This window comes from Empidonax traillii, unplaced genomic scaffold (assembly GCF_003031625.1).
Source record: "Empidonax traillii isolate 1590-97213 ecotype Southwest subspecies unplaced genomic scaffold, ASM303162v1 scaffold108:size1079785, whole genome shotgun sequence".
Taxonomy (NCBI): domain Eukaryota; kingdom Metazoa; phylum Chordata; class Aves; order Passeriformes; family Tyrannidae; genus Empidonax; species Empidonax traillii.
This window is the reverse complement of record NW_020955301.1, coordinates 595,908-621,240: the sequence shown is the minus strand read 5'-3', so window position 1 is coordinate 621,240 and position 25,333 is coordinate 595,908. Positions and strand designations below refer to the sequence as shown.

General features: G+C 40.4%; 1 protein-coding gene across 1 annotated transcript in view; it reads left to right on the top strand.

Moving 5' to 3' along the window:
- SHB (SH2 domain containing adaptor protein B) overlaps positions 1-22,197 on the top strand; it is a 53,869-nt gene extending 31,672 nt beyond the window's left edge. The window contains exons 3-6 of the mRNA XM_027882627.1: positions 1,490-1,705; positions 8,749-8,920; positions 13,322-13,441; positions 21,460-22,197. Of these exons, the coding sequence (XP_027738428.1) occupies positions 1,490-1,705; positions 8,749-8,920; positions 13,322-13,441; positions 21,460-21,643 (692 nt within the window). The 3' untranslated portion in view covers positions 21,644-22,197. The remainder of the gene's footprint in view (positions 1-1,489; positions 1,706-8,748; positions 8,921-13,321; positions 13,442-21,459) is intronic.
- The last annotated feature ends 3,136 nt before the right edge of the window (positions 22,198-25,333 follow it).

The window sequence follows — 25,333 nt, the reverse complement described above, 5'->3', positions numbered from 1 at the left end:
AGGTCGGAAGGGACCTCTTAATATCATCTAACAAAAAAGCCTCTTCAAGCAGGGACAGCTAGAGTAGGTTGCCCACATTTGTGTCCAGTCATATATTGATTATTTCCACAAGTAGAGACTTCACAGCTTCTCCAGGCAACCTGTTTCAATGTTTGACCATTATCACAGTAAAAACATGTTTTCTTGTGTTCAGATGAAATTGCATGTATTTTGATAGTGGCTTATTGCATCTTGTCCTGTCACTGGGCTCTGCCAATAAAAGTGTGTCTCCATCTTCACTTTCTTCCATCGGGTGTTCATGTGCATTGATAATATCCCCACTAAAACTTACTTTCTCCTGGATAACAAGTCTCAGGTCTCTCAGCCTTTCCTCGTATGAGAAGTGTTCCATTCCCATTATCAAACTTCATGGCCTTTTGCTGAAATTTGCTGCAGTCTTTCTGTGTCTTTCTTCTGTGGGGGACATGAGAAATGGACACAGCAGTCCAGCTGTGGCCTTACCAGTGCTAAATAGAGGTGAAGAATCACATCCCTTGATCTGCTTTCGAAATTCCTAATGTACCCCAGGTTAGCACTGTGCCTCTTTACCCTGAGGGTGCATTGCTGGCTCATGTTCAGCCTGCTGTCGTACGGGACACTGATGTCCTTCTCTGCTGAGCAGCTTTACAGCCTGTTACCCTGCAGTTTTCCAGAGTCTCCAGGTCCCTTGGAATGGCAGCATAGCCATCTGGCCTGTCACCCACTCCACCCAGCTCTGTATCAGTGCACCAGACCCACCTGGTGCCCTGCAGGGGCTGCACTACACACCAGGGGAAGAAGGTTCCCGCAACATACCACTTGGAATTCTTGAGCTACATTTTACGTATGTTTCTCCTTATTGCACCTTCTGACTCTGCCCTAGAAGAGTTTGGTTCTGGCTGCTTTTCAGTCAGCTGAGAGCTGCTGTTAAATCCCCCTTAATGTGAGCTGAGCACTAGTTACCAATGCTTTTGCCTGTTGTCCTTACTCTAGTCCTAGTTAATTTTTTGCTGATACTCTGTAGGCATAAATGCAGACAATTTTTTTTTTATCAGCATGTAATTATACTGTGAGATTTATTTTTTTATGATCTTTTTAGCATCAATTTGCACTTCAGAACAATCTCTTTACACAAACTTTAGTGTTCTTGAGACTTTATGTACAGTTGCCTCTAAGTGTGCTTTATACAGGCTGACAGGGTTTGTGTGCTTCCTGCAGTCTTGCTCTGGACAAGCTGGGAAATGTTGTTGGAGGCATGAGACTGTGCTGTGGTTGTTAGCTGGAGCAAACTTTTGCTTCCAGCCAGTTACCAATGTAGAGGTAGAATTTAGAAGTCTTGTACAAGCTTGTCATCTCTATAATTATGTGGCTGTTAAGAAATGGGTGGAAGTTGAGCGCTCTAAAATTATAGACTATAATGATAAGACATAGTTAGTAGTGATTCTGATGCAATTTTCCTTCTTGCCAACAGAGTTTCAACAGCAGGAAGGCATGAAGTCCCATCAGAAAAACATGCAGCTCTATGACACGCCCTATGAACCAGAAGGCAGCGGTGTGGAATCTGATTCTGAAAGTGTGGTGAGTCACCGTTTACGAGAAAGCAAATTGCCACAGGATGACGACAGGCCTGCAGATGAGTATGATCAGCCATGGGAGTGGAACAAAGTCACCATCCCAGCTTTGGCAGGTAGGATTTCCTAGATCCCAGCCACAAAATTCTCCCTCACACGTACAGCGTATATACTTGCCTTTGGGAGAAATCAAGTACTTTATGCAAGCTCTTTTTGACATATGTGTATGTATGTGTTCGTGTGTGAAGAAATGTCTGAAAGGCAGGTGTGGGTACTCTCAGGTCTTTACCTGCTGCACAAATATAGAACATTGCACTTTGGTGCTTCAACTAACCTGTTTTCCATCATCTTAGCACTTGGTTCGTGTTACCAAAACTTTTGATTCTCTCACTCCTTGTCCCTACTCCCATTTTAATGGATGTGATGTGTAGATAGTGTTTATTGTTCAGTGGCTCTGTGATAAGGAAATTGCCTTGCAAGGTCCTGAAATTGTGGAGCAGTTCTCAAAAGGACAGTGTGATGATAGTGTTGGGGATGAGGAGGGAAGAAAAGAGGTCAGGCTCTGTGAAGGAATAGATTTGTGAAAACTGATTAGGGTCATTGACCTCAAAGGGCAGTGCTTGGTGATTCATACTCTTCCTGGAGTTTGGTTACAAGTGTGATTCCTCAGAGGATATGTTCTGGAACCCTTCCTGTTTAGCATACTTATCAGTAACCCAGAGCAGAAAGAGGAAATGCCCCTTATGAAGTTTGGAATAATGGCCAAGGGAGGGGGAGGGTGTGGGTGTGCAGAGCTGCCATTCAGAGGGACCTGAGCAGGCTGCAGAAATAGGCTGACAACAAACTTACAAAATCCAACCAGAACGAACGGAAAGACTTGCATCTGGAATAGACTAACCCCTTGCAGTGATATGGACCTAGAACTGGCTGATTTGCTGGAGTACAGCTTTGCTGAAAGGTGCTCAAGAAGTCCTGAGGGAAAGTGGGCTAAATGTGTGCTCCTCACCAGTGGCGAAGGCTTGAAGTGAACAGGAGCAAGCCAGTCGATCAAGCGAAGTGACTGTTCCTCTTTAATTCACACTTCTTGGACAGTGTGTAATGCTGTGACCAGTATTCTGATACTAGAAGGATGCTGATAAATGTTGTTGTCAGCAGAGAGCAACCAAAATGACAAGAAACTGCGGCACATGACAGCATGTGTAAGGAGATGCTGAGATAACTGGGCCTGTTTGGCCTGAAGAAGAGAAAACTTTGGGTGAGACATAATGGGAACTTTCCAGTGCCTATGAGGAGATCCTCAAGAAGATGGAGCCAGTTTCTTCACAGGTGTATGATGGGAAGATGAGACATAAGATGAATCAGGAGAGGTTCTGACTCAATACAGGAAATATTTTTCTCTGCAAGAACAGTTAAGCATTAGAACCAATTGTCCAAGGAGCTCTTGCAATCTCCATCTTCAGATTTTTTCATCCTGTGTGAAGCAGTGATTGGATAACCAACCTGATCTGATCACATAGCAGACTCTGCCACCTGAATTATCTGTGATTTTGCAATTCTGTGTGCCAAGATGTTGCTATATTACGGAAGTGGGAAGTGACTTCTCTCCACAGCTATACAGGGCTAGCATTCTGTAAACAGAGCCTGTTGTGACAGTATCCTTCTTGGATGTTTCTGACCTGATTCCCTTATAGGTAGGTGGATATGGTCGGCAGAAATATGTTTCTCTTCTAGCACAGTGGGGTAGAGCAATGGCCTATTGTTGTGAGAGTGATTCTGCCTCTCTTCCTCGTTTCGTCTTACATTTCTAGGTTGTGGTTGATTTGTGTTTGTTTCCAAGCCAAGTTGATGTCTGCAATATCCATCCTGTGAAATGTGGGTGGGAACAAAAGACACATAGATGAAACTGAACAAACTGCTTAAAAAGAAACCTCTTGCTCAGCATCCCCTTTGCTCTTGTTGGGCTCCTATGGAACAGAAGAGGTCAAAGAAAACTGATTTATGCTTCCTAACAACATGGTCTGCTCTGGCATGTGAGCTGATAATAATCTTGTGGAGTTACAGGCTCAGTGACTTTCTCATTAAACATATGCTAATAGATCTTTTGAACCTGGATCTAAAGCAGCATCCAATTTTGCTGGATGCTGTACAGGTAAAGTAGTCTCTTTCTCTAAAGAGCATGAACTCCAGCACAATAGTCTAACCTGCTCATGTGGCTTGCAGTTCTGCTCCTGAGGTCTGCCTGGTGGAAATAGGCTTTGGTTTAGGCTTGCCTGAGCTGACTCATCCCATTTGCTGGACCAATTAAAACGCTTGCAGGGCTTGTGCTGGGAGACTTCCTGGCTGTGAGATCCTGGCTGTAATTTGGGATATCTGTTGTATATCAAGATAGGCTAATCAACAGAGATCACTAGGTTTCCAGTGCCACAGTGGCTGTCTTGCAGGTGCTGAATACCAGTCTGGTGTGTGTAAAGCCCTGTGCTTTGGGTTCATGCTGTGGCATTCAGTAGATGTTTCTGTGCCTTTTCATGTGTCCCTGTGATGACAACAATACTGTCTTTGCCTAGAGCATACATGCAGCCTCCGTATCCTGACAGGAGAGTGAGTGACTCTGAGCTTCCCACACAAAAACAGTGATTGTTTCCTACCTACAAGTAATTTTTCTTTCAAAACGCAGCAACTTCATACCTTAAGAACACTTGAGATACAAACTGTGGGACCAGTACGTGTCTATCTCCAGTAAGATCGCACTTCACAGATTTTTCACTTAGTAATACAGCAGCCACAGAAATGGGATTATTAGTTTTAGAAATTATTTTCTTAAATAGTCTTATGTGTGCATTTGCAAATCTTAGCCATTATTCTTCCTGTGTTGTTCATATCATATGAAATGGATAATTTTTAATTCATTTGGATCTTAAGTCTTAAGCTCTGTATTCACCTTCATGCCCACTTTTTTGGTCTTCAACAGGTAAATTCTTAAATAGGGTTTTTTTAGTTGTTGGGGTTTTTTTTAAAAAAATCTTAGTTTTGTGAATTTTTTGTATATTTACTTTTCAGTTTGTGAACATGTAACTAAATTAATGAGGTCAATCCAATATGAGATTTTATGATTGGTCTGTGTGTAAATATTCTTCTAAGTATTATGTAGTTAACTCTTATGAGAGCACATGGAACAAAATACTGCTTTACAAAAGTAATAGACTAAAATATCATGATATGGTTGGATTCCTTATTGGTTCAGCATGTAGCATTTTTATTTAAAATAAAAATAGCAAACAATTTTTGAGATAAATTAGATTTCTTTAATTGCATCAGCCATTCATTATAACTTAGTTTATTTTAGGTACCTGGTTATTTGTTACAATGGAGTGTGTAAGAATTGACTGCAAGCATAGTTTCAAGCTGCTGTTTCATCTGGTGTCTAATGTTATAGATGTCTAAAATAAGGAAAGAGAAGGTCCAACTTCTGAGTTTGAAATACTGGAAAGTTTTCAATGGAGAAGTATTGACCTGCTGCTGAGATGTATGAAGTGCTCTTCTGATTTATTCTGTGGTTCTATAACGTAGCTAGTTAATGTACCTAGACCAGGTGGGGCTTTTTTTAGTGCTTAGTTGAGGTGGATTTCTCTGAAAAGCACAATGTTGGTCTAAGTGGTATTATGAATTCTGGTAGTGGGCAAGTCTCACTTTACAGGCTCACAACTACCACCCCCCTAACTAGCTGGAGTTGTGGAGGTCCTGAAGGTACCCTCTGCTAAAAATTTTCAATTTTGAGACGTTCATCTGAAGGGAAAAGCAGGTATTTGTGATGTGAAGTGCAGACAGATTTGTGCATCACATGTTTTTGATTTGTTGGGTGGTGGATCTCAGAAACAAACCGAAGTGGCAAGCAACGCTAGACTTATCATGAAGTTAATTACTCATGCAAGTCTTTTAAGGAAAACATTTGTTCCTCTGCCATGATTTCAGGATTAATTGCTGAAGCATAGGTAAAACCTCTTTGTCTCTAACCTGTAGCTGAAAAGTAGAATGAAAGTGTTCACAAGCTGTGAAATCTGCTCAGGTTGAGGGGAGTATATCTGTGCCTTGACTCCTAAGCATGGAGCTGGTGTCATACTGACACTGTGGATGGAGCAAGCCACGTGTAGCCCAGGGACTTCTGAAGTGCTGAAAGTTGTGTTTCTGTGTAGCAGGGCTGGAATGCGACATTTTGACTGTCTGCAGCCTGAGTTCCCTCAGAAACAGGTTTAATTTTGTTTTACTGGAGGCTGTACAGCCGAAGCTGTGTTTTTGATGGCTCGTCTGGGAAGTGGGCAGGTCTTGTTAGAACTCCTGCTGAGCTGGGCAGACTGGTTTGCCCAGGAGAGTTGAGGTTGGCAAAGTAAAAGGAACAAAAAGTAGCTTTCAGGTGCACAAGTCTGGCTAGAAAAGGAGATAACTAACACCAGGGAGACCCTGGGGGCTAGATGGACAGTAGCTTGGGCACCTAAGAGCCCATTTGGAAATATCAGTCTGACACTGGCTTCCATTTGAGTTTAGGGGAAGACTGGCCTTCTTGGACTGCTGTGAGGGGGATAGCAAACCTCTGGGTAAACAAAATGCATGTGATGTCTGTAAAGGCCATCTGCCTTAAAAAATATATGGGCCTGTGCTATTTGGTAGTACTTTCTAGTTTCCAGCACTGATCATGGACTTCTGGAAGGAGAATCTGTAAATGCCAGACTTGGTCTCCTTCTGCTGGCTACTAAAGTTGAGGGGCTTGAAGCAAGGGAGTTCTGGCATGCCACCACCCCTGGGGTATGGCACCAGACACGGGGCAGTGAAAGAGAAGCCACATAGAGAGCAAGGAAGTGTCAGATATGCAGGTATTCTCTAACTAAAATGTCTGTGATAAACAGAATTACTCTAGCAATGAAAAACTACACTGCCAGTTCCATGGAATTAGGCTTCTGAACCTCCATTGTATATACAGTAGCTTTTAAGAGGAGGTTTATGGCAGCCAAAACTCAGACCTGATAACGACATTGTATCATATTTGTCAGCTTAATCTGCCTGGTTATCCCTTCAAGACTGCTTCTTCCTGACAAATTAATTCACAGGAAAAAAAAAAAAAGGGGGGGGCAGGAGTCCAGAGACATGTTAGCTTTTCAGACAGGAAAAACCCCCAAACATTAAGAAATATCTGAAATTTAACGTTTTGCTATTTTTGGAGAATAGATCCTACCTTTAACCATCATGTTAGTTACTTTTTACACAGGCAGATAAAACAAGGGGAAATGGTCTCAAACTAGGAGAAGAGATTTAGAGTAGATGTTAGGAAGAAATTCTTTACTGAGAGGGTGGTGAGGCACTGGAACAGGTTGCCCAGAGAAGCTGTGTGTGCCTCATCCCCAGAAGTGTTCAAGGCCAGGTTGGATGGGATTCTGAGCAACCTGGTCTAGTGGGTGGAATCACAGCCTAAGGTGACATCTTCCTGCCATGAAGGGGATGGAACTAGATAGTCTTTATTGTCACATCCAGTCCAAGCTGTTCTGTGATTCTATGTTGTAAAGATACTGCTGTTCACAGTCAGAACTCAGTTCCATGTGTGTTTTGTGAACTTAATTTTTTAGTTCCTGAAAGTTGCTGCTTAGTCAGAAGCTGACATTAAATTTTCAGAGAGTCTCCTGATTACACTGTTTTTCTTACAGTTGAAATAATAATACTGTTCATACATGGCACGGGCAAGTATACACATGCAGTGTTTCTTCTTCTTATGCTAATTAGCTTTCATTACCCAGTAATGAGGTTAAATCTGAGTTTATATTTTAAGAAAGAACCAGCATATTACTGCCATGCTTACTTAAGAATGTGATTGAATACCTTTGCCCAGTTTTGGCAAAAATTTGTGCCTACTTTGTCTCAATAGAGGATAAATTTGGAATTGTCCTAAGTCCCACGACGAAAGCATATATATATATATATAAAGCTCCAAAACACTTTCCATGTCCAACATGTTTCTTCTGTGCATTATATTTTTGAACTTGAACATTACAGCCGTCTTCCTGCTATATAGATTGCTTTAAAACACTAAGTACTACCAACCACATGCCTAATTGGCTGTGTGTTATACTAAGCTCAGTTCTAAATGTAGGGGGTCTAACTTTGTAGGGGGTCCTTTCAGTTTTCCTTGCAACATTTTTTCTCACATTGCTGTTGAAGCTCACAGAGGAGCTGATTGAGCTGATTGTGCTGGTGCACATTGTGATGTGCAGGATTTACCTCCTGATACAGTGAAGCTTTTTCTGCCTGGTGCCCACTGGATGACCTTGAAGTAAAGTCATCTGCAGGGTGGAAATGTTTAATTTTTGATGAAGCAGCAAACCATAGAAGGCAATGAGAGTCGGGAATGTGGTTAAGGTAGCTTCTTTCACTCTTTCTGTCAACGTTCTATCCTTTAATTATTTTTAAATTACAGATATGTGGAATCTGTAAGTGTAGAATGGGGATACATCATTATTATGTGCTTTGCTAGAGATGTTGCAGTGCTCTAATAAATTATAGCTTTGCAAAATAAGTCATACTGATTTTCTTGGAATAGTATAGTTAGTGAGAGAAACTAGCAAAGGCTGTTTTCTGTTTTCATCTCTTTGTTTCACGGTGTTTAAAGACAAAAGCATTGTGCCAGTGTTGTATAAGTGGATACACTGTTAATTCTTTGCTGCTTGACATTATTTCTGATGGGTGTTAGCTGCCTGGATTTGCACCCAGAGCACTGTTAGGATGATACCACACAAACTGAGGCAAGGTGGATTTCTTGATGTTCTCACTTGTTTGTTACTGGAATTATGGCAGGTGACTGAAAGCTTGTTACTGTTAATTGTTTAAGAGCATCGTCTCTGGGGGATGAAAGTAACAAATGCTAAGATAAGTACTAGTTATTATAACAAGGTTTGGAAGAGTGTGTCTTTAGTTACTGGAAAAGAAAGAGTTTTAGGACTACTTTGCATAGTAAGAAACACCTTTGCACAGTACATATAACTCTGTAGATAAAGCAGTACATCATAATGCTAGTGGGTGTATGTTTGTTCTCAGTGGGGTGTGAAACCTCTCTAAGTGCTACAACTCTTTTGGTCCTTCTTAACCTTGCGTGGAGAGATAACTGTTGTGTATCTTGCAGCCCAATTTAATGGAAGTGGGAAACGGCAAGCATCTCCTTCTCCCTCAAATGACCATCACAGGCAATTAAGAGCACCTGGAGGAGGCTTTAAACCCATCAAACATGGCAGTCCAGAATTTTGTGGGATCCTGGGAGAGAGAATAGATCCAGCTGTTCAACTGGAAAAGCAGATGTAAGTAAGCACAGTAATTGCTCTCTAGGTCTTTGCCTCCCCACTTACAGGAGCAGAAAGTGCCCAGATCCTGCTGTCCAGCTGCCCTCCTCAGTATCCCTTGTACTCTTTATTAATCCTGTGTAAGGACATGTAAGTAACTTTTGTGGGGGACACGTTGAAACTCATGTTGGGAACGGTGAATTTTGTCTATCAAGTATATGCAGGTGTTTCACTTTTGACCATGTTGGTCATATTGCATTTGCAAAAAAAAAAAAAAAAATGTATATCACATAATACAAAGTTTACTTCAAAGCTGCATTAATTCCATATTTTTGTGGCTTCATAACATGTTTCTAATACATCAGACGTGCCTTGCATCTGGCTGTGATACTCTTTCAGGGACAGAATGATAAGACCACTTACAAAGCTTTCAGAAAACAGACTGATTTCTACCTTGATAGTGTCAAACTCAAGAGTGGTGTTCAGAGACAGTTTTATCAGCTCCAAAATCAGGCTCTCAGATAATTCTGTGGAGTGAATGTCTGGTATCCCCAAAAGTAGCCTCCTGTCCTGCCTGTTACCCTTCCTTGAATGATTTGGACAGAGTGGCTCGTATGTTGGAATGACTCACTGTCCTGTGTCATACCAAAAGTGCTGCCTCATAGAAGGGGTCAGAATTCCTGCTACACAAAGAAAAATCTTCCTGTGTGGTAACTTTCCCAGGTTAGAGTGATAGTTGAGGGCACTGAAAAGCCAGTGGATTCATGCAGTAAAGAAGGAAGCTGTGTCTTGAATCCATGAAGGCAGGCCCACTCCAGAAACCATCATTCTACCTTAGATGCAGAATTTATTTGTACAGGGGAGGGAGGGCAAAATTTGGCATGGATGTGAGTGTGCGCTTTGTGAGAATACTTTGTTCCTGAAAGCTGGTGGTATTAAGAGGATCAACAATCCTTTTGCACTTCAAATCCTCAGTAGGAGAGAATCCTCTCATTGTATCTGAGACCAGGTAGTTCCAGAATTCCTTCTCCTTTGACATTCTGTTTTTACAAGCAGTATTTGGAAGCTTAAGCTTGAAACAGAGAGTAATATCATCTGCATAGTGTCATGTTCCCTCTAATCAACCTCAGCCTTTGAACCACCTGCTCATTGACAAATTGTGTGCTTATCTCCAACAGAGGAAGTAGCAACCATTATTGTGAAATACTGTTAGGTAAATAAATGATTAAAAGGCTTTAAATTTTACTGTAAATTTGGTCTGCAGACTTGGGTAGTTCCAGCTCACCATGCTTGCCTCCCAAATACATTTATAATACTGCAGGAAGTTGAGTATCTGTTAACTAGTTTTGGACTCGTGAATATATTGTTGTGTAGTTTTCTTTTTCAGTATAGTTGCAGTTACATATAACTGCAATTGATATTAACAACTGAAAAACTGCAGAGCTAGTTTTTTTTCTTTAAATTATTCAAATGTCAGTGACATGAGGTTATTTTTGATTGTTCAGTATACAGGACCAAACCTGAAATGAATGCACTATAACTATAATGTGTCAGACAGTGGAGGAATTTAGATTTATTGTGCCATAGATTATTCATAATAATTCACATTGCTCAAGTTTTGGTACTGTGAAGCGTCTCCACAGCACATGTCAAACCCTTCCATCTTTGTTCTCTACAGAAACGGAGTCTGTTTCTGTAGAAAGGAGTACACAATCTAGATGAAAGAAAGCACAAAGGTTAATAAGTGGAATAGGTAGGTTAGGAAATTTCTCCAAACAGGCAGAAATACCAAGGTGTGTTAGGATAGTCAAGAAAATATTTTTAGTTGCTTGTGATTAAGAAATCATTAACTATGAACTTAGCTCATAGTTCATGGACCCAGGGGAATCAAATTAATTTGTTCTATTTCCTCAATAACAGTGTAAAGAAGAAAGTGTGTTCTGCTGTTTCCATTGTCTTATTGAAAGTGAATCCCTCCCAGCCTTATAATCAAGATCTGGTGGTTTCCTGTTTTCCTCTGACCAATTCAGAAACAGAGTCATGTTGTACGTTATATAAGCTGTAATAACTGAGTATACTTACTGGTGTAATTGATGCTGCTGTCATGTCTGCAGCGGAGCTGTGGCCCCTAGGTGGCTGAAACTTGATCATTGACAAAGTAAGGGACATCAGGAAGAACATTATGTAAACCATAATCAGGGTACTTACAGTCTTGGGAGGAGGTCTTGATAAAGGTCAAAGTGTGTGATAGATTGTTTTTGAATTCTGCTTTAAGGTTTGCATTGTGTGCCTGTGTTTTTCAGGCTATCTTAGGAGACACGCGGGTTTGTCCTGTGCTTTTGCATTGGTGTCTCTCACAAGCTGTCATTTCACTTTTTTAAGCTCACATCACTGACCTTGGATGAGGACCTTTTCTCACAAAGACCTATGTGTTGACATTCAACAAAAAAGCACACCCAGGGCAAACAGACCTAATACAGTTGAAACAGCAAGTTACTCAGGAACTTAAAGCTCAGTACAGCACTATGTTTATCACACTACCTAGCAGGAACAGGAGCAATCTGAGTGTCCCATTTACATGGGCATATGACTCACAAGCAATTACTGGATACTACTGTTTACTCTCAGCTGTAGCCAAAACAGTTTCCGTGCATCCCATCTGAACAGATATGAGTCAGATCTTCTCTCATCAACACTTGTTGATGAGAGAAGATCTTCAAACTTTGCTGTTTTACTTCCAGCTCTTAAAAACAGGTTTTTCTTCCTGAAACCAATCTTATGTTCTTTTTCCATGAACCTCTCTGACAGCTGGGGAACACCAGATCCAAAGAACGTAAGAAATACTTCCCTCTGAATATCATTTGGCAAGGGAGATATAAATATAAAAATATAAAAAAATATTTTTATTTGGCCCTTTGGGGAGAAAGGAAAGAAAATATATTTCTAGCTAGTAGGAATAGCTTTTAAATTTCCTCAAATCCATTTTCTGATTCACACCTGTGTTAATATTATTCCCTCACACTCAGAAGACAATCTAGTCTTTAAATTGCTTGTTGACAAATATCTTTTAGCAGTAAATATCTAAAGGGAAATAGGAAATCCTTGCCTGTCTCTGTTTTATTTATGAAGTAATGAAGCACTCAGGGCCTCCCTTACTAGTTTGTCGTGAATATACAATAGTATAACCTCCTTTTAGTTCTCTCTAGTGCAGATTTTGGTTGTAACCAAGCATACAATGAATTTTTTTGAGTCCCAACTCTTTTTTAGCACATTCATCAACTTTGAAAATGAAGCTGACACCAGCATAAGGTAGTTAAGAGCATGACTTCTGTCAAAGGGATCTATCTGGTCTTTATTCACTTAGCTTTTAGCTGGAGCATCTGCCTTAGCGTCAGTGCAGCAGAACAAATGAAAGAAATGTTTTTACACAAAGCCAGCACCAGTTCCTGGTTAGAACAGACAGAGAGCACTTCTGATGTGTACTTTAAAAGACATGGTAGTGTCACATCGTGTTTCAGAGTGTATCTGGCAATTGCAGGAAGGGAGAGATCTTCCTCAGAGATGTGATTGATACAGTACAGGGCCAGACACACAACATTGCTTGGGAAACTTACGGGAAGGGTTGAAGCACTTACCAGTGGATGGTGAGATTTTAAAAGCTGATAGAGAGCAGCGTGTGCTGAGGAGGTTCTTTGTTTGCAATGGTCTGTTTAATGAAGGACACTTGTCTCCTCTGCTGATTTCCCTTTTTTTTTCCTGAATTGATCACACTGGCTACACAGATCCACCAGGGATTTACATAAAGCACTCTGAGCTGCCGCAGCCGTGTTTAGAACATCTCCTTGTAATAAGTTTTCACATTTTATCACTTTTCTCCTTCCTCAAAGATTTATTTTACAAAGTCTTTTCCACTGTTCGTATTCTCCATGTGCGATTTTCTACTTGTTTTTTTTTTTTTTTTTTTTTTTTTTTTTTTTTTTTTTTTTTTTTTTTTTTTTTTTTTTTTTTTTTTTTTTTTTTTTTTTTTTTGCTTTTGTTTTCTTTTTGTTATCTTGTACATTAGTTTAAAAACTGATCTGTCACTGGGATGAAATAGAGCAAATGTGTGTATCGTGGATGTGCTGCTTACAAGACACTTGATATAATGTGTTACTCTGAGTGGGAATTTCTTACATAAACCTGTACCCCCGTCTTGCTGCATGCTCTCCTGATCTAAGTTTTTCCCTTCAGCTGACAGGAACTACAGGCCACCACAAGGTGTAATGATAACTTCCAGATAATGATCTTTATCCATAGTACGTTAGATCTTAAAGATATCCATGTGATATTAACGACTGTTCATAGCTAGAGAAATTAAGTAGTGAAAGCGCCATGAGTGGGAATATTTGTGTGTGTATTAATCTCTTTGCTTTTTTCCAGATGGTATCATGGAGCAATCAGTCGGACAGATGCAGAAAACCTGTTACGTTTATGTAAAGAGTGTAGCTACCTTGTAAGAAACAGTCAAACAAGCAAGCATGACTATTCTCTTTCACTGAAGTAAGTACCTGTCAGTAAAACATAATAAATGTAATTTATAAGCCTTAACTTCTCTGGTGCAAGAAGAGAAAATTATCCAGTTTGTTGCTGTGCTAGTTCAGCTCTCAAGGACAGAGTTTGGAACTGTCAACCTGCATTATGTATAATCACAGTCCTTGAATTAGTGCCTTCCAGTTTGGGGATGTTAGTCTTCATTTGGTGCCCATTTAACTAAATAAATTGGATTAATTTTTTTTTTCCTGACTCTGATTTGAAATGCTCCTGCTGTTTATGCTTTGGGCTGAATAAGGAACTGCATTATTTGGGGATTTTATTCTTTTTGGGTTTTTGTGATTTACTGGAGTAAAGATGTACAACATTGCTACAGTTCTTGAAAGTAAAAAGCCCGGGAGCAAGGATGAAAGATCCACAGAATTAGGAAATGGGCATTGTTCCAGTCTTAGCCCTGCTTTGAGTTTGCCTCACCTACCTTAGGCTGAGCAGGGTACATTACAGATGCTGTGTTCGACATATCAGAGAGTATAGTTTGGGTTGGAAGGGATGTTCAGAGACCATTTACTTCAACCCTCCTGCTCTGGGCAGGGCCTTAAGCTCACTTCAGTTTCCAGCTGAGGAAGATTTTCAAGGTTTCCTGTGCAGGAGAAGAAGAAGCCCCTTAACCTTTTATAAACCAAATAGGTTAAAGGGAACTGTTTCCTTTCTTTCTGTCTTACAGGATAGGATCTGATGTGGAACCTACCCTTTCAAGTTGGTCTGGGACACAGGCCTACTTACCTTTTTCACTAGCACTACTTCTGCCAGTTTGCCTTTTACACTGTTTCTTCATGGGTCTGAAGACACATTTTACTTCTAGGAGGATGGTGATATTTGTGGTAGCAAGAAGAGTTTTATGAACAGCACCAAAACTGATCTTGTTTTACATTCATAGGTTCATTAGAAACAGAGGTCTACATCTACTCTACCCTGGTTTGGTTGGATGGTCTAAATAGTAAATTTCAGATTGGTATCATATCCCCTCTTTGTGTTGAGAGGAAGTGCATCTTTTAAACCAGGTTTAAGATTCTTTTCTAAGACTTTAAAAAAAAATATTTTGTAGGACTGTTTTCTAAATCATTACACCTTTGCTGTTATTTTTGGGATCTCTCTGTAATGCAGAGGTTTGCCTTGAACTGGAACACACCTGCTTTAAAAGTGCAGTTCAGCTCCTGTGTCTCTTTTATCATTTGATCCGCTTATTCTCGACACAGTTGGCCTCTAGATATTTTCAAACATTGAGGCGTTAATGGCACATGCTTTGGATGTAGGGTTAAATTTTCCCTTAAATTCATGTAAGTCTTTTAATATGACTTTTTTTAAAAAGTATTTCACTTAATTCTTGCATCAGCCCAGTGATTTTTGTTATTCAACCAAAGCACAACTCCCATAGGAAAAGGTGACAGTTAAATTTATATTTTGCTATTTTGGACAGTTGGGTTCAGGCTCTTAGTATCTTCTTGCAGTCCCTTTGCATAGGACTACAATATTCCCTCTTAGGTTTGTTTGTGCTTCTTGGGGACCTTCATCAGCATGTGTGAGTCAGCATTTTTTCAGTTAAATACCACATATTTCTGTTTCCGGGGAAAAGGAAGAATGACACCCTGATTTTGTATTGAGATGAAGTAACAGTGATTTTAAGTCTGTTGTGCAACTTCATGTGGCAAACTTTTTCTAAAAAAAACCACAAAAACCAATGACAACAAAAAAACAACAACAAAAAACCCAAACAAACAAAACAAACCCCCCACACAACAAAACAGTAAAACAGAAAAGTCCAACACACAGACAAAAACCCCCAAAGAACCACTCAAACCACTTTACTCTAGGTTTTGGGGTTTCATTTCTCTAGTAGCAAAAGATTATGTTTTCCCAAAACACAGCAATGAGAATCTACCCAAATATTATCTGTATTTGAAAAGTTAAAAGATGGTAGCACGTGCTCATTTTCGTTTGCTATAACTGAGTATTGATCAATGGAGACATCTCTGAAGACTTTCTTTTCCTATAGCAGGAAACTTTTCTATGTTCTGTTGACTTTGAGAGGCCCAGACAGGTTTAACTTGCATGAGGAACCTGTGTGAGATATTTATCTGATTCAAATTCCAAAAATTATCATTCCAAATATAATGAAATGGGCATCAAAATAACCTCATTACCAAATTAAAATGCATCTGTAAATAAAACAACCATTGAGGTAGTTGAAGTTGCTCATGCCAGTGTCTGTCATTTTGAGATACTGTAGTTTACCCAGGGACATTTCATTGCATGTGGATTGGCTATCTCTGCAGGCATCAAAGAAGGTATTTTTGATGTGCACATTCATGTGTTGCTCATGTCAGAAACAAGTAATTATTATTGTTGATGGCAAGTGTTTGAAGCCGAAAGCATCCTTCTGCGGACTGTGAGAGAGCTGAGCCTCCTTGTCAGTATTGTTTAAATTCTCCATAGCAGAGCAGGGAAAGAGTACGATCTACCTTCCCGGAACAAAATGATCCCAAAGGCCTGAGGGGCAGCTGTATATTCTCTTGTACCTCCTCCGTCAGCCCTGCATTGCTGCGTTGTTCCCTGTCTTTCCTCTTCTCTGTATTTCTTCAGAGTTGGAGATGTTTGGCTCATTTACACCCACCCACTCTTTCCTTAAACCCAGTTTTAATTGCACAAGGCTTGGTAAAAACTGGAGAACCTTTTTCCTGGTAACTCTGTGACCAGGAATCACATTGAAACTCCTAGTTGTGATTTCTTTGTCTTAGACCTGTTCTTCACTATCAAGCTGGAAGTAGATATGCAAAGGGAAGAGGGAGAACTATTTCTTACCTAAGTTAAGTGTTTTAGGTTTTAAGCAATTACTTCACTGCACATCAAGCTCTCAGAGGCAACTTTCTAATGTAACAATAGAACAGGGCCTCAGGACAGGGTTATAATGTTTCATTCTTGCTCAGTGAAGATCAGCTATCAGCTCTATCAGCTAATCCTTTCAGTCAGGATTTCCCCTTCCCAAGGCTCTTGGCAGCGGTGTGCACCATCCTGCACCACTGAATTTCCCAACTGACATTTCAATTTTGTGAAATGTGATAATTCTTAACTTTAGGTTACGATTATCTCACCAAACCGAGTGAAAACAGTAATGGACATTGCTTTCTGCTCTGTCACATTCTTTCGGCACAATCACAGCCCCTGGAATTACAGAACTGAATTCAGAGGGGATGGTGTCAGTGACATCGTCATCCTGTGGACTCATAAGCAGGCATGTGGTTTCTCTGAATAGCAAAGGGAACAGCAAGCAAAGTTTTTTCTGTCGCCATGATCTGTGGAAGTGGTCCTGTTTTCCAAAGTTGAGTATGTAGACTTTGGGTAGTTCTGGGTTTTGGATGAATGCTGGACTTGTACCTTTGAGTTGAGTTAAAACACACAGTATGTTCTTTTAAGTAACTCTTGTGATATTGTAAAAATGACAAGTTTCTTCCTGTCAGTATAATTTGTAAAGAGGTGATGGGATTTTTGATGCCTCTCTGAATTGGCAATCGAATAAAAATATTTAAAAGTGTATTACTACTCTGCTTTCAGCCTAAATAGTACTGATAGGTAATATCCAGGAGGCTGTTAGTGGACAGCAAGGATTCTGTCACTTCTACGGAGTGCCAACAAATTAAACATCCTCACTGCCTTCAAAGCCACAGGTGGAATGGAGCCTGGGCTCAATAAAGTGACCTTCACATCTTGGGTGCAAATGAACACTACCAGCACTTGCTTGTAGGGGAAGAGACACTGTTTATTTTGCCATGGAGACAGTGTCTACCAGATGTAGAATGATGGCATTGTGTATTCTGTGCTTGAAGAAGCAGAGCTGAAACAGAAAAGGCAGTAGACAGGCCAGCCTTTGACTGCCTCCAGTAAAGGATTTTTCAAAGTTCTTTTCATCTGGGGGGAAAAAGTGAGGTTTTATTTTTCAGAGGAGGTTTTTAAGTTATTTCTTTGTTGCTGTTGATTGATATGAAACATTATAGGTTTTGTTCAAAGTGACAGCATGTAACATAAATTAAAATCATGAATTGGAAAAGCATTTCAGAATGGAGAAACAACACAATATGTATTTCCTACATTGCTAGAATGTGTTTTTTTCTGATGTTACTGCAAAGCTGTTGCTTCTTTTTCCTCATTCAAGTGACAGTTCATCAAAATGAATGCAGAAAATCTGTTCTGACAAAACAGCACTTTCTTCAGCAAAGATAGTGTTCAGAAGGCAGGCCAAACTTTGTGATTGTGAACATAAATGATGTTTCAAAGCCATTAACATTTTCTGGAAAAAAAAATACTAGGTTTAATATCTAATTAATATTTATGTAATGTTCTTTTATCACACTTCAGGCATAAGATCAAAAAAAACCCCACAGTCTGTTTAGCTGTCTGCACAATTCCTTTCCCATCCTCACTGGGTTTTGAAAACTGAAGGAAAATGTGTGGGAAAGTTGTAATTCAAAGTCAGTTGGTTTTATGGTTCTGTTGCCAAACATTTTAAACAAGGTGTGACTATTAGTCATATATCAAGTATTGTGTCAGTGTAAACATCTGTGCTTGAGAGTTCCAAAGCAACTTGGTGCAGGGATTAACAACTAGCAATTTTCTTCTTCTGTATTTGAAACTCTTGGGAATGATTGCAGAAAGGAAAAGGAGAGAGAGAATAAAGTAGAAAGGAAGAGCAGTAACAGTGTTTTATCAGTGTTTTCCCTCAAATTGAACTAAAAGTTGCAACATTTGAGAAACCACACTGACAGTCAGAATTCACATAGCAACAATATCATGTCTTAAGTCAGGTCGCAGCATCTTCTCTTGCAAAACGTGTCTCTCTCATCTCTTCAAGGTGCTGCCTTTCATCTGTGTTCACGTATGTGAATTTAGGATTGTCATGTAGGTTCTCTTCTTTGAAAACCTTGGGCCTGGCAGGTTCTAATAGGTATTGCTGTTGAAAGAACTGAGAAATCAGCACTCCAAAACCTGGACTTCTCACTGTCAGGCACTTGTTCAGGTAGACTCCAACAGTGCTTCGAGACCTAAGCAGAAACTGATTTACAACCAGTTCAACCATGAGGCTTTTTCCCCCATTGCTACCTGAAATTTCAGTAATCTCTTTGCATACTAAAATCAAAAGAGTTTGGAGGAAAGGAAGAGGGGACAGTATGACTTCCAAGTTCCTTTCTAGCACTGTCCCTTTAATCCTAGTCACTGGTCTAGCAGCAGCAGTACTGTTAATCAAGTGTAGATGCTTTCTGCCGTTGCAAGTTACTAAAGGCACTGATTCTCTGAGTCCAGGCGTGCCAGAAGAGGGGACTCTGTGACACAGGGACAAATAGAGAAGGGGAAACAGCAGAGAAGAATCCTTAGTGTAGATGTGAACAGTTTTTTCAAATCTTACACAGTTGGAAGTGTTTAATTCAAGAGCATAGTTTCAAGGTGCTAAGCTGACTTTCTTCCAACTTCATTTGTCCTTCATTCTAGAAAATAAGAATTGTCTGGTTTGATATTTCTACTTGCAGCTAGTGATGGATCAGTTCACTTGGAACAAGGAAGTTAGATGGATTCACAGTGTAGTTTTTGGAAGCTAAAAGAAAGGGAGTGAAGTAGGAAAATATTTGACACAAAATAATACTAAGACCCACAAAAGGGAAACTCTAGGTTTTAATCTGCTCTAACTGTAAAAGCTGGCAAAACACCACATTTGCTGAAGTGGGGAAGATACAAAGCGGGTAGGACATGAAGCAGTATGCAGGTGGGAAATAACTGCTTCTCAGCAATCAAAATGCTAGGTTAGGTGGCCATCCATTTCCTCACAGTTTACCAACATACTGTCTTGAAAAGAAAATACGAGCACTGAATAATCAGAGGAGATGAGAATGAAGGTGACTGAGTAACTGGGTGAAGACAACTTCACAGTTTTTCATCTGCACGTGGCCAGTTGGTAGTTTAATCATCTGGGATATTCCACAGAGATCCTGGTTAGCAGTTGGCTTTAACAGAAAAGCTGCGTGCAAATAAAATTTTGAGCTTTGTTAGTCTTAGGCAGTCAGCGTTCAATGGCTAAATGAGACAAATGTCACATTCTCTTTTACTCATCTTCACAATCAGTGTGGTCTTCCAAAAGGCTGATCTGTTCTGATATGCCAGAGGTGTGTTTTTTTTTTTCATTTGTGTAATTTTGGTAGTCACAGGCATCATACAGTGTAAGCTCATTGACTGTGGGTACTCTTAGAGAAGCAATAGCTATCTGTCATGAATAGATGGCCTGTAGCAGTTTATTTACATTAGATGCATTGTCTTCCTGTTTTAAAAGGGGCAGAAAGTGTCTTTGCACTTTCTGCACTAAAGTGCACTTTTGTTCTCTAGTCCTTGCTATACTTCTAAACTTAGCATGCACCTGCAATTCCACTGATTTATCTGCACACTTTTAAGGCTGTTGTAGCAAAGCAGATGCATAGGGAACTCGAGAAAAAAAAACAATACCTCTGTCCTCATAATAAGTATTTAAAGATAAGTCACTCTGATTTAAGGGAAATAATTTAGAGAGCAGTTATGACTTGAGGGATATATTTTTCCACTAAGAAATTGATATTTAAAGCAAGATTTTAAGCATGTAGAGCTATAATTACAGTGCCTGCTGTGTTTTCTACCCCCTAGGAAGGTTTACTTCATCAGAGAATTGTTGAATACATCTGAAAGATACGAACTTGGTTACGCTACAGGCATTTCCAGAGGGAATGCTGCACCTGCTAACTAGAAAATGGCAGATTTTAGATAAGCTGTTTTTAACAGGGCGTGATTTGTTTTCCTCTTGTAGCTTTCTGTGTCATCTTAAACTGTGGGAGTTTTGCTGACATAGACCTACTCCAATTTTAACTCTATTGCCTTTGCCCCTGGACACACTTTGAAGAAACAATGGCTTGGAGCGAGAAAGTTAGGGATTGGGGGACATCAAGCAAGCTGTAAAAACTCTCTGGGCCTCATTTAACATATTGCAGTTCAGGAGCTGCTCTTTGCTCTTGTGTTGTCCTGGCTAAACTCTTCACTCTAAAAGTAGCCTGTATGTCGTGCTGAAGGCAGCAGACACTGAAGGACCACTTCTGGGAAGAGTTAGGTCAGCTTTACCACCTACTGTACTGTACAGCAGGGTGGGTTCTTTCTACCCATCAGCGTGGCATTGTGTTGGATGGTTGCATTGGCAGGAGCAGGCAGGGCAGTTGCCATGTCTCTCTTGCCTGTGTAATCATGAACCTTCCCTCAGAGTGACAGTGCACTGTGCAGGCAGGATAGCTATCCAGGAATTGATTGCTTCTGCTGTGGAAGTCACACCACGGTTTCTGCCTGCAGAAAGACTGAAGGATAGCAGCCTGTGCTCAGAACAGTGCAACATTCTGCTTATCTAGGGAAGTTTTCCCAGCTGAAACCACCAGATTATGCACAGAGAGATGTTCTGGGCACTTGTTGCCAGGGTGGGATGGGTAAGGCCTGAGGCCTCTATAGGATAGGACAGGACAGGTCTTGCCTCAGCTGAGAGAGGCTCTTGGCCAGTTTGTGTCCATGACGGGACCCTCAAGCCTCTGACAGGCCAACACCAATGATGTATTTGGGTCCAGAAGTAATGATTAGCTATAGTGAAAGTAAGTGTTCTCAGGAAAGCATTGATGGGGCTGGGAGGGGGATGAGGCATGGGTGAGGAAAGGGATTGTCTTCTGGCACACATCCAGATCAATTCCAGGATGAGACAGCCTTGCACTTGGATCCAGGCAGCATAGGTGCTGAGAACAAAATACTGCCTTAGCCTGCCTTTGTGTTGGACTGTCCACGGGGATTTGGAGCTAGCAGGCCACTGTCTTGGTCTGTCAACCAGCTTGCATTTTGTTCTCCTACATCCCCCTACATCATGAGGAGAGCCTGTCATGGTGCTGCTTCCCTATGCACAAGCATGAACTAACACTTTGCTTTCCTTGCAGGAGCAGTCAAGGTTTTATGCATATGAAACTGATGAAAACCAAAGAGAAATACATCCTGGGCCAGAACAGCCCTCCCTTTGACAGTGTTCCTGAAGTCATCCACTACTACACCACAAAAAAGCTGCCTATCAAAGGAGCAGAGCACTTGTCCTTGCTCTACCCTGTGGCTGTGCGGACACTCTAATAACCTTGTCTCACCCCTTCCTGTGGATGGGAGGTGAGAGGTAAGATGGGTTGCACTGAATTCATTGCCAGAATTCAGAGTTTGAGTCTATGAGGGAGAGTGGCAACGTTTAGTCTTGTGAATGTGGACTCTGCAGAGTTGTATATGGGACTGTGTATATGATACTCTTGTGCTGAAGCATGCCTCTAGAACTGTGTTGCTACATAAGAGAAAGAAAACTTATTTTAGTGCAAGGAGAGCAGATAACCTTCCCAGACCTTCTATGTGAACGAAAGTGCTTCCCAACAAAAGTTGTTTCATTGTGTTTTGAGAAGAACTAACAAGATCTTCTCAGCAGTAAAAAACCAACACCACCTATTCTCTTGCTACCCTGAGAAACTTCCCCATGAGAAAGAGTAACCTTACTCTGAGGGATCCTAACATGTTCTTGATGGACCTGAGAAGAGCTGCTTAGCAGACAAGTCTCTGGCTCTGGTCACTTAGATTGATGGGTTTGGGATTTTTTAGTGCAGTTTCTTGGGGTAGTCAGATGTTGAACTCCTTAAAGACACACAATCTTAAAGTAATTTTGTGAGAGTGAATCATGGTCAATTACTTATGAATAGGGGATGTAATTAAACAGTAGTTATATATTTTTATCCTTTTTGGTACAATAATCTCTTAATGTTTACTGTCTTCATTTGCAAGTTTCATTCATAGGTACAGGCAGCTAATTCTGTTTGGGGCAGTTACATCATAATGTTCTAAGTAGTTAGGATAAGTCAATTTGATATGTGGGTTAGTATTTTTGCATGAGGGTGGTCAAAGGCTTTTATAAAGCTTTAGTAGGCAAAATCTTCACTTGCTCATTCATTTGGATCAAAGAGGTGTCCTACTGACGTAGCAGACTAACGTGTTTGTCACGCTGCCTTTCCTCGAGATGGCTTTTGCAGCTGTGAGAACTGTGGTATGTAGCAGAGCAAAATTTGTTTTTCTGGTCTACCAAACCATTCTTAAAACACAGCCCCTTTGACACATACCTTCTGGCCAGTGTTTCTTTTTTCACCATGAGCAGAAGCCTCCTGCTGTGTTTCAGTCACTGTGAGCCAGAAGTACTGTAGAGCTGCTCTGTGTCTTAGTTCTGCCAGCTCGTTGCCCATCCACTTGAAACATATTTTCTGCGTGCTCTGTGTGCTCATTTTCAATGAGAAAAGTGAAAAATTATAATTGTGCACAAGTTGGAACTGGGGAATCAATAGCCTTATAGTCCTTGTGTTGTACCATCTCCCACATATGTCTAGAATGTCGTGCATTAACCCATCAACTGTTATAGTAGCAAACTGGTTATATGCAGGTTATGTATTTTACAGACTGCAATAGGACTGTGAAATTGTGTGCTATTTAATTCAGCTTTCTTAGCTACTACTATTTTTTTATGTATGCTTAGAAAGAAGTGCAAATCTGAAAATTCTAATGGAATAACCACTTACTGCCTGTAAAAGTAGTGCTTCATTGTATTGTCTTATCTGATAAGAATCTCAAGGATGACCCATATAATATCACAGGTGCTAAATGTTCTGTTTCCTTTTAAGCCTGCCTTATTCTTTATGTGACATCCAATGCAGATTGAACAGGAGTGGATCACTCATATGGGAAGAACCCAGTGTCATTCTGTGCAGCAGCAGTAGTGGGTCAGGCTGTCCCTGTCTCACCCAGAATCTGAAGCTGCATTGGAATAGGTTTTCTGTTTTTCCAAGAGAAGGGTGACACAATGGAGAACAAAGAGACAACAGCCTTCTCCAAGTGAAACCAAACACCCCCTTTTTCATGTACTCACTTACATGCTTGTTTTATTTCTCTAAAGTCTTTGCAGAACTCTTTATTGTCTTAACATCACCCACTTGACAAGAGCATACAGGCACTTTTAAGTTAGCATATTCTCTCATCAGAGTAGGAGTTTACGAAGGGGGCAGAGCTCACGCAGATTAGGAATCAGGCGCCATTTCTCTGAGTCTTTGCCTTTGTGGGCTCTAGCACCCTATCACGCCCTTGGGGCAGAAACGTGTCATATTTCTTCTTTTGCACGTTGAATCTGGCATTGTTTCTGTTCCATGGTCTGCTTTTCTTCTTCTTTAAAGGAAAAAAGAGTATGCCCCTACTCTGTCGAACAGCAGTTACAAGTAGAAACCAACAGCATTGTTAACCAAGGCCTTGCCTGGCTTCCTTAAGCACTTTGTCTTTAATTCATGGGGATAACTATTGCATCAGACCTGTCTTGTCAGGGGTCTGATCAAAAGTCAAATGAAGCCAGCAGGTGCCATTTTATTGCTGTCTGCAAATTTTGGGTTGGGATCCATTGCTTCATACAAGTGTGTATACAGCTTATTACAGCTTCAAGGATCAGATCAAGGTTCTTGGTTCAGCAAGAGGAAATCATCTCAAAAGTATTGGTTGTCCATGGGAAGGTTTTTTATTATTTTTCTAAAAGACTTTTAGAAAGTACTCAGTAATTGCAGAATAAATAAAACCAGGATTTTGTTTGCACTGTAATGTTGTCTTTGTTTATTTAAGTGATTGTATGATATTTTTCCAGTGAAGGAATATTCTTCCCAGATTTTTTAATGTACAGTGAAAATGCAGTGTGGTAACAGTGTGTGGTATTGCATTTAGGTGGAAGATTTTGTAGCAATGATGCCTATATAGCACATTAAAAGTTTATTTTAAAAAAAATATAAACCTCTCCCTTTTCTTCCTCTGGTTGTCCTTGTGTATTCAGATTGCCATGAACAGCTAATAACTGAAGCGTCCTTTCAGAACAACTTTTGTTTGTGTGTCTTAACTGTGTTGTGAAAGTAATCATTAGGTTATAATCTGCTTTGGAGTCTGGAAAATCATATGTCTCAGTTCTGCCCTGACTAATTCTCTTGATAATGTGCACCTTTACAAGGGCTGACATGGGTGCATGTGTGAATGACATCGCTGTCCAAGGAATCCATTTATTGCTGCTCACAGCATAACACCGGTGAGTCACTTTTTGCAGACTTTTAACAGAGGTGTTAATTAGGCTTCTATTTTGATGTGTATTTCACAGCATGATGAAAGCTGTGAACATCTGTATGATGGGTAGGAGAGCTCTAGTGGCCAAGATGACACTTCACAGCTCCTTCCATAATTGGAAAAACCATTCAGGTTTCTGGAAGTACAGCCATCACCATGGTTTCTGTATTTGATAACATATTATTCTCTTACCCTGAGATTAAGTCTTTAGAGACAGGATGCAAAGCACAGGGCTGTCTTATGTGCAAAGGTCAAACCACACATTTTCAGTTTCTCAAAGAACGTGTCCATAACCGATGTTCTGAGCAAAACTTGGAGAATGACACACTTGTGTGATGCTTCTCAGCATTCCAGAGAGGGTCACGCTTTGCACTTCATCGTGGTGTCATGACTCAAGGTGGCAACACAAACAATGTGTGGCATTGTTGTTGGAGTCTGCTAATGCCATCTTTTATCCAGGCTCTGATTCCATTTTATCTCTGCCACATGCTAAGCTATACTCTGGTGTATTCGGTCCTCTGCTGCTCTAAGTTATTCATGCTGCCCTCAGGTTGTACCTAAAGTGGTGCCTGAGCAGAACAAGTGTTTATTTAACACTTGTTTAAATTAAAAAAAAAAAAAAAAAAAAAAAAAAAAAAAAAAAAAAAAAAAAAA